General features: G+C 39.7%; 1 protein-coding gene across 1 annotated transcript; it reads left to right on the top strand.

Annotated features, from left to right (window-relative positions):
- The first annotated feature begins 3,929 nt into the window (after positions 1-3,929).
- dusp5 (dual specificity phosphatase 5) lies at positions 3,930-8,933 on the top strand. The gene is made up of 4 exons (XM_063884059.1): positions 3,930-4,397; positions 5,067-5,206; positions 5,848-6,067; positions 8,149-8,933. Exons 1-4 carry the CDS (start codon positions 4,034-4,036, stop codon positions 8,553-8,555), a joined length of 1,131 nt encoding a protein of 376 aa, XP_063740129.1. The 5' UTR covers positions 3,930-4,033; the 3' UTR covers positions 8,556-8,933.
- Positions 8,934-10,283: the final 1,350 nt, after the last annotated feature.

Here is a 10,283-nt window from a genome sequence, read left to right as displayed (position 1 = left end):
AACCTATTATGTGGACAAGTAATGCAAACGAGAAATCACTTTGCTGTTTTGAATCAGCCATGGCTCCTTCTTTAATATCAAGGTAAAATAATCCACATACAGTTTAATACTTTCAACAGAAACGAGACCAAATGTCACTAGGAAAATTTTCCTTGAAATCAAACAACTGCATATTACAGGGAAGTTTGAAAGCAGGGAATAGAACATTTAAAAGTATAAAATAAAAGTTATCCCTCAGAATAAAATACAGTAGTTATTTCTATAGCCACCATTTTGGGTCAGTGAATGAGACGGCGAGACATAAGTTAAACAGTATATGAGGCATTAAAGCTGACTTTTCCACTTGCAGGAGCCACAATAGACCCTGGAAAAAGTGCAAGCAAAGCACATGAGGTTGTGTTTATGTGAATATTTGACACAGTTCATGGGCAGGTTATTGGAAAACAAGCACTGACGAAACAAAAACTGAACTGCATAACTTCACCGTAATTAAAACACATTTACATCTCAAAGTGTATTTTTTTCTTGTGTTCTTCCTCCTCTGTGTGTTTTCTCACAGCCTCCGTCCAGCCGGCAGTTGTTGTTTTTCCCTCGAGGTGTAAGAACATCGCCTTATTTCACGTTAATGAGAACAGTAGTGCGGTGGAAACAACTGGCCGAGATATTTCTATTAAATCAGTATGTGAGATAACTTTTATAATGTGGAATTATTATACATTACATACATCCCCACTGAATGTGGTTACAAATAAATTGTATTCTACAAACAGAGAAGTTGGCTAGTTAATAAATGGTTATCATCAAATCAGAGATATTGTTACATGATTTAATAAGGTTAGACAAGTGTTGTCTTCTGTACACCGGTGAACCCTAAAAATAAAGACTCCTCCCAGATCAAATGTTTGTTGAAGGGGTGTGAATTTTATTCTGTTAGTAATTGTTATGTAATGTTAAAAATGTATGTATCCTTAATCCTTGTCTCAAATGTTTGTCTTTTTTGATGATGCAAATGCCAAATTCAGACCATTATTGAAAGAGATCGCTATTGATCATTTTTGCTATTGTTTGGAATAAAAGCAGCTGGAAATTTTTTTACTTGATTTGACAAATGTCTTTTTTTTCTTCGAAACCCAAAAGATACTCTATTTATAAGTATGCAAATATTCACATAGATATTTGTTTAATTTTGGTCCAAACGTGTTTTTCTGTCAATCTTCTCAAAAACAATCGATTTTTTTGTATTTATTCTATATTCTTGTTTGTTTTTAATATTTTATCTTGTAACTATACATATTTAATGTAATTTATTCAGCATTGGTTGACAAGAATTGGACAGGTACATGACATTGCAATTCCCATACTTTTAAATATTAATCAATTTTACCTTGAACCAGGGATAAAAGAAATCAACTACCCTGTTTTACTTGTAAACCTATGACATCACCACATAGATGACACACCTAATATACTGCGTTAGACACACACACGGCTGACACAACAGTCCTTATAGCCGACCAGCTGACTGCAGGGCTTTGCGAAAGCAAGATTAGAAATTGCCTGCCTGCTTCCTAAATATAATAGCAATACTACAGAGCCACTGATGTACTGAGGCAATCCTGTTAGCGATGTGGTTGGGCTCCAAACATGTCATTGATGAGTGAGTGAAGGAATAAAGGAAAGAGACCAGAGGAGGGACGAAGAGGGAGGGTACACAACTTGTTTATATTGCTTATTTGGGCCTATACTGTTGTTATTTACAGCTGACACTAACACACCGCATAATGAAATGAAGGCTTGGAAACGGATGGTGGGCCTCCCCGCTCATCAGCCATGATGTCACAGGCCCAGATTAGACCGGACCATATGGCACACTGCCTGCTGTCCCTCTAATCCTCAGCCGCCATCCAGCCATCCAGGCATCCCGCCACCCAACATGCCCATTCATCCAACAGTGCATCCATCTCTCTGTCTGTCAGTCCGTCTGTCTTCCTATCTGTCTATTTATCTGTCTATCGATCTATTTACAATGAGAAAGATTGAATTTAATTAGATGTATTACGGCAACAAATTATACATCATTGTATTAGGTTAGTTGAAAGCAACAATATTAAGTTGAATCTAATTACTTGCTATTAACTAATCTAATACAATGATGTGGTATTTGCTCACATAATACATTTAAGTACAGTCAATGTTTCAGTTTTTTCAGTGTATCTATCTAATTATTCATCTATCTACATAAATACATACAACAGAACAGAAACAGTCCTCTTGCCAGTATTGAATGATACTCTGTCATGTTATTTGTTAGGTTTGTTTGTGTTTTTCTTTCTGTCTATTTGTCTCATTCCTGCATTGTCCCATGCCTCTCTCTCCCTTTCTCTTTGTTTTGCTCATAGTCCCACGCATTCATGTAGCAGCAGACACAACATGATGTAACACATATTTGTTGGATTGCTTTCACCAAAGAGGCTTTCAGTACCTCTTTTTTACACTATGTATGTGGTACATTTTAAGCATGGCTTGGCCTATAAACCTTGAGCTTTTGTAACACTCAGGAAAGATTTCAACACATACAGGATGCAATGAAAAATGTAGAAATGAACATTCAAAGTAACAAGTTAGAGGCTACTTTAGTAACTAGCCATTGTCATTTGAAAACATTAAAGCAATAGTTCAGCATTATGGAAAATGTGCTTAAAAGTTTCCTCTTTTGGGTTGCAATCTCCTCCGAGTATGACATACAGTGAGATCATAAATGTTTTCTGTTTTAAAAAGTGCTGAAGTTACATATTCAAATACAGCACAAACAGAACCCAAACACAGTACCATGCTTCGTGTTAAGTTTGAGTGTACGCCATGAGAGTGCATGCAGTGTGACCTTTAAACCTGTTAATTCAATTGGAGAATTAGGCTTACATGCTGGGGGATATAAGGCAGGTTCCCTGGGCTATACATGGGACTAAGCGGATGTTAGATGTTTGTTTTTGTCAGCTACTGAGCTCTGCTTAAAAGCCCCCACATGACTGAGTACTGCATAGAAGACTATTCACAAGAAGCTGTAACAAAATAAATCACTGTTAGGGTTTTACTGTACATTGATTGTGCTACTCACTAATGAGTTTATATGTGAGTATAAGTCATGCAATTAAATCACTGTACATGCTATCTTTGACAGACCAATTGAGAGTCATGGGTCCTATCTGTAATTTCCTGCATTATCACTTTAATATTATGTATGTAATATGTCATATGAAAAACATTCAAAATGTGTTACCTTTGAGTTATGGGATGTTGGTTGGACTAAACAAGAGACTAAATATATACCGGGGACTTTGTTATAATCTTTTGGCATTGAAAACAAAAAATAATTCAAACAATGGTTTGTGTTGTCAGAATCAGTATACCTTTATTAATCCCACAGAGTTTATTTTTCAATGTCTTGATTAATCTAAATAGCTCTATTATTTGCAGAATTGAAAAGAGGCAGAAATTCCACTGAATCCCACCTAGATCATTTCACTTTATAGAGAATTTATATAAACAGAATTATTAAACTAAAAAAATGTGATTTTTTTTCCTATTGATATCTAAGGCTGTGGTGTTTGATAGCATCCCATGCAGACATTATATCCTTTCTACAGTCAGGGTGAAGTCATAGAGTAAAGTCTGGTATTGTTTGTTATTCTCATGCTTGTAGTGGACGGACCAGTTTGACGGGTTCTGGTAGGGCCCACACAGTGAGTATTGAATCAAACACACTGCGGTAGTAGGGTTTTGTTTACCAGGACCGGGGGTGGAGCCACAGTCGAGTCATAGATGTGGGCGTTTTCTCTTTCAGTGCGAGAACGACTCACCGGTGTCCATATATGGTTCGTGACGTCACTAGCCGGAGGTCCCGTTCACATAAAACCGATCGGCAGGAATCCCTTTGGAGGACATATAAGCAAGGACGCGCACGGGAACCATCGCTCAACCGTCTCATCCAGTTTAATTCTTTAGGCAATAATAATAACAAATCATCTGTGTCAAAATGAAAGTCACCAGCATAGACTGCCGGCGTCTGAGGAAAATAATCAGGAAGGAGTGCGCGAGCTGCCTTATTGTGGATTGTCGACCCTATCTTTCCTTCGCGAGCTCCAACATCGAGGGCTCCGTCAATGTCAATCTCAACTCAGTGGTGGTCCGGAGGTCCCGAGGAGGGCCGGTGCCTCTGCAGTTTGTCATCCCGGATGAGAGGTCCCTTCTCCGGCTCCGGGAGGGGAACATATCGGCCATCATAGCTCTGGATGACCGGACGTCCCACTGGCAGAAACTGAAGAAGGACAGTGTAGCACAAATAGTAATAAACACTCTGTCGCATCTGGCCAGCGGGGCAAACATCTGTTTCCTGAAAGGTGAGAGCTTTGTGATAATGAAACTTGTTTTAATCCAGAAAAGAGAGTTTAGTTTGGCTGTTTCAAGAATATATTTTAAATTGTAAGATAGCAGGCAAGGTGATTTACATCTGAAATGTTTGACAATTTCGCTATTTCAAATATGTCCTTGCTATGTCCAAGCTCATTGGTCCCCCTGATAACCATATGTCTTTTACATTTAATTCTACTTTACCTCATAATCCAGATATAAACCCAAATCATATTTTTTATCATTTTCCCTCTCGCCTGTGTTGAGAGCAGTCCACATTTATATTTCACTTCTTGGAGAGATACATGTCCTGTTTGCGTCAACAGAGCGGATGAGTCGTTTGATAATAAAAAAGAAATACAATGAAATCGCAGTTAAACAACACCACTGGGCTTTGGATAATGTGTTGAAAGAAATACATTTCCGTCTGTAACCTCTGCGTCCTCAGGATGTGGCCCCCTTACAGGATTACCGGTTTTACAACTGTAATTAATTGGGCGCTTTTAATCAGGTTATACGTTATAATCTGCTGCTTAGAAGTGTTTTGTAAGATCTGCCATTTCACAAGATGTGTATTTTTCTGTGTTGGGGAAGTGGAGGCAGATATATTCTTATCTTATCCATTATTAAATTATGTGTTCATGTTTTTTTTTTCTCAGGAGGTTATGAGAACTTCCACTCTCAATACCCTGAACTTTGCACTGAGGTGAAAACCATCGACCAGAGCGGAACTGAAACCGAGAAAAGAGTCAGCAACCACAGCGAAAAGCTTTCTCACCACAAACCAGATTACGATCAGGTATGGAAACACCCTACAATTCATTACCGCACTCTCTCACAAATGCCAGTTTGTATTTATAACCTTATCAAAAAAAAGCACACACATCCAAGCCCTGCTGACATCAGAGAGAATTATATGTGGCATCATTTTGATATTCTCTGACCTTCACTGCTCCCTGGCTATCTCATATTTGGCTAAACATGGCAGAGCCTATTCACTGATGCCCAGCTGACATCAAAATACCCCATACAGGAAAACACTCTTTTATCTCTGACCTTCCTTCTATCTCCTCCACTGCCCAAATAGAAAGCATGAGGCAGCTTCACATCTCATAGAACACTCTATTGAGTCTGGTTGACATATTGTGGGTTATTTAAACATAACAGGAGAAATCCATCATGCAGATGTACGCATCTGTGTGCATTTTGTCTGCAGTTGAACACAATGTTCTTCCCTGCAGATTAACAGGATGGCAGGTGTTTGTATGTTGTGGCTCGGAGTCTTTTTTCTCAGGGGTGGATTATGGGATAGCTTAAAGCATAGGCATCAGTATCTGGGGTCCAGTGTTGTGTCTTGTTTAGGTGGCCGTGAATCAGACTGTGTTGTGTATTCTAGTCCTTATCGACATGAATTAACATCTCTTTTTCTCTCCCTCTCAGGGTAAACCTGTAGAGATCCTGCCTTTCCTCTACCTCGGTAGTGCCTACCATGCCTCCAGACAGGACTATCTCAGCGACCTTCACATCACGGCCTTGCTCAATGTGTCACGCAGGGACATGCAGCCGGCCAAGGGCCACTACGACTACAAGTGGATCCCAGTGGAGGACAATCACATGGCCGACATCAGCTCCCACTTCCAGGAGGCCATAGAGTTTATTGGTGAGTTCAAGGGAATAAACATTTTGCCAGCATGGCTCTCCTTTTATCTATCCAAATGGTTTGGTTTAGTTAAAATAGAAAAGAAAACGCATGCACACAAAATACACAAACAAATAGGCTACATTTACAGAAGTACATCTTGGTTCTGTCCCTCAATCTAGTTTAGGGAAATGAATAAACTCCCCACAAACTTCTCTATTTCAAATGCAACATCACCTTAAGGAATCTCCTATACATAGGTGATTGAGATGTGTCTTCAAATAAACTATTTTGTCATTGCCTCTTGCCTGAGTTCATTCACAAATAGAGAGCTGATAAGAAATCCTGTAATCAGTTTAACTTTATCGCCTTCCTTCAATCCCCCACTAACACATCCAGCCTGCCTTCATTGAGGATTTGCTCAATTCCCCCGTCCCCCTCTGAACTCACTCCCTTGTCTTTACTTGAAAAAGACACTCCCATGCCGTCATCGCCTCCCAGGCCTTAATCTCTGTGGCTTTGCTCTGCCGGGTGTGGCCAGTCAGTGTGACAACTGTGTGAGCTGTCCGTGTTTAGTAATGCCCGGGTGGAGGAGGCTGACTGACATTCACACACAGTTGTTTGTGATGGTTATATGAAGCATAAAAGCCAGCTGACTGAGACATAATGAGATTGTGTAGTTGTGGGTTGCTTGCAGGTGTCAATATTATCGGACCCAATGACAGCAGGGAAGTGAATGTGTAACAGAGGAACATGAGATGCTAGATAATAGCAGCAGCAGCAAAAGATGCACATATTGTGCTTTTGGCTATTTATAGCGAGGCATAACCAAGGACAGCACCCACGAGCAGAATGGCTGACCGGTATTGGGTGTCTAATGTTGTTATTGTGCATTTGGGGATGCAGCCTTCACTTAGAATGTCTTTGTGTAAGCCTGTTTATTTTTACATAATGCTGAACATTTTTCAGGTTCAGCCTACTTTCAGAGAGGGCAACCAAACTTTATTAACCATGCCAAGTGATTATGGTGTACGAATAATCATCGGGCTGCTGCTGGGACTCGAGCGAAAATCAATCACCAATCACAATCTCTGCGGACATGCATGTTGACAGCTGTATAGTCAGGGAGGCTATGATAAATTGTATTGACCCACTGCTGCTGTCACGCTCTCCACCATCCTGCACTACAGATGGAAAGATCATGATTAATTTATGCGGTTTAGGTAGATCAGAGCTGTCAGAAATCATCCTTCTCCCTGCTGTGTCTATCAGAGCCAGACAGAAGTGGCCCTCAATGTTTCTATTTCTATGCAGAGGGAGATGTGTTGTGTCTGAAGTGCCTTTTTGTAACTATGTTATGGCACATCTTCCAGATAAATCAGGCAGAGTGAGAGACATGTAGGTGTTTGCAGCTGCTCTAGGAATTAACCAAATCTCGCAATGTGTCGTGAGTGGCACTCATGACAGAAAGTAGGTTTTTATGTGGGCATCAGAACATTCAGATAAGTGTGTAGGAGTGCTGAAACTCTAAACTAGAGCACACAGTGAGCTCTGCAGCAGCACCCAGCACCCCCACAGCAGTGTAGGAGAGAGAAAGTCTCATGTACTGCTGCTCCCTATGACTCAGAAAAGCCTCACAAGTGTCTCTGCATCCCCAATTGAAGCATTTCTGCGTCCCTAAATAGATTGATGTTGATGTTACTGTTTGCCCATTATATCTTGCTGTTTGTATGCGGCAAGAGAGAGAGAAACTAGATGAATTTACAGAAAATGGTTTATAAGTGGGAGTAAAAAGTAGGCACTAAATACCCTAACTGGGTTATTCTCATTTGTTATTATTAATTGTTTAACACGCCCTTTTGATTCATTTGAACCTCTCCACCACATTACTTGACTTTAAACATCCATTACAGACACAAACCAAACTGAATAATAAAACATGACACAAAACCATGGCCATTATTTTTTAAATGAACTTAATATAATGCAACTGTTGATTCTGTACAACAATTTTACCTATGATCACAGAAAGAAAGAACAATTGTCCATTCAACCAACCACAGGTTATTAACCTTGTCTTCCTCTCCTTCTTCTCCTTGCAGATCACGTGAAGCAATCAGGGGGAAAGGTTCTAGTCCATTGCGAAGCAGGCATCTCCCGCTCACCTACCATCTGCATGGCCTACATCATGAGGACGCAGCAGTTGCGGTTGGATGCTGCCTTCGATATTATCAAGCAGCGCCGGGCAGTCATCTCACCCAACTTCAGTTTCATGGGTCAGCTGCTGCAGTTTGAATCAGAGGTCCTCTCAACAGCCCCTGCTCATGCCACCACACCTGAACCTGCCACACCCTGCGCCCCGGAGTCCGCCTCCTTTTTTGCCAACGACTTCAACACCACCTTCAACACCAAAAACTTTGAGCCATCTGTGTTCACCCTCCCTACCTCTTGCCTGCAGTCCCCGGTCCACCACCAGTTCAATCTGAGCCCAATAACTGCACTGCCTTAAAATGAACCATGACTGCTTGTAGTCTTACTTGAAAAAATAACAATTGATTCTCTCTGTGTGCCTCGTGTTGAAGCCAGCAGAGCAGATAGACAAAAACAGAAGCGTCAAGGTAATAGTATTCGGTTCATGGATCTAATGGTAAAAAAACTATGGGCTACAGAACTTGTTTACCTGTCCTCTGTACTTCTATGATGAAAGAACACAGCACAGTGATGAACTGCAATATACATGCCTTAGGTTGATATTGTGATTTATGCCTATTCACAATTACAGTCAGGCATTGAAACCTAATTTATTTGAAAAAATTGTCTGTCGGATTTTTTTCAATAATGTGGCTGTTAATATGTGTTTAATAAATGTTTTCACCATGAAAAATAAGTTGTTGTCACGTTGTTATTCAAGTATTATGTTTGTAGTAGTAGATTCATATCAGAGAGGTCAAATAGGGTCACAGGTGAACTCTTTTCAAGTTATTTACTGGGTTTCTTTTCCCTCAAACAACATCACAGAGGGAAAAATCATTTGTTTGTATGAGCATTATTATCCTTATTCTGGTTATGATGTTGTTCAGGGTATAATGTTTACATGGAACATAATAAAAGTAGTTTATCATATCCCTGATTTAAGAAGTACGCATTTTTTCTGATCCCCTTTGTGTTGTGGTTTCTCACCATCTCAGTCACTTCACAAGTATAAATATTATGTATGCCACAAGTGGTGTAAGAAGTAATCAGAAACTTTATCTAAGTTTAGGTAGCAATATCACACTCCTGCATTCATCCGTTAATGTGAAAGCATGTGCTTAATTGAATTGCTTTATATAATTCAATATTTTCATCTGAGAAATAGTGGTGTAGAAGTAAGCTATAAAGTTGCATACAATTGAAAAGTAAAGGAAGTATCACATTTGTAGTGAGCTACAGTAGGCTAATTTAGTTCCATGCACATCCGAACATGCCACATTGTGCCGGTTTCTGTCTGAGCTAGCATATGCACGTTTCTGAAAGCTGGATAGGTTTACATTCACAAGATAACAGGGATATTACAACAATCATAAGCAGGATACTGGTGTGCTCACAACGCACTCAATAATCCTTTTGGTTAATTACATTTGGGGATTAGTGGTTTATACCGATAGGACAGGCCCACATTGGCAGCAGAAGAGGCAACAGTGACACCTGCAGTGACTGAGATGGCCTTATATATATATTTCAATTAGCAGTCATTGCTTAAATTCATAGTTCTTGTTAGACTACACGCATATGTTAGGCTATGTCAGGTTAGTGTGAAAGAGTGAACTTAGGCAACGAAAACTTCTGCAACAACGAAAAAAACAGCGACAAGTAGGGATTTGTTGTCGATGTTCCCATATGAAACAGATTGAGGTTATACTTTCTGAAGAAACAATAAAATATTAGGATTGGGGGAAATCGGTAAACAGTTTAAAATATATATATTATATCAATCGATAATACAGGTTTCAATGACTGCATCTTGTACTTTATCATCGACTCTTTTCTGTGTTTGGCGCCTAGAAAACAGACAGCTTGACTGTACCAAAGGAAAAAACAGGTAGTAAAGTTAACAGCAGGCGTTTTCATCTTGTTGTTCAAACACAAACACATAGGACCAAACATGGACAATACACATAATATACATAATTTAATTTTCAGTTGTCGAAGTATGTCTAACGTATGACACCGCCACTCGTTCTTATATATTACTTTT

This window comes from Eleginops maclovinus, chromosome 5 (assembly GCF_036324505.1).
Source record: "Eleginops maclovinus isolate JMC-PN-2008 ecotype Puerto Natales chromosome 5, JC_Emac_rtc_rv5, whole genome shotgun sequence".
NCBI lineage: Eukaryota > Metazoa > Chordata > Actinopteri > Perciformes > Eleginopidae > Eleginops > Eleginops maclovinus.
The sequence above is the reverse complement of the archived record's forward strand: the minus strand, read 5'-3'. Positions and strand labels throughout refer to the sequence as shown.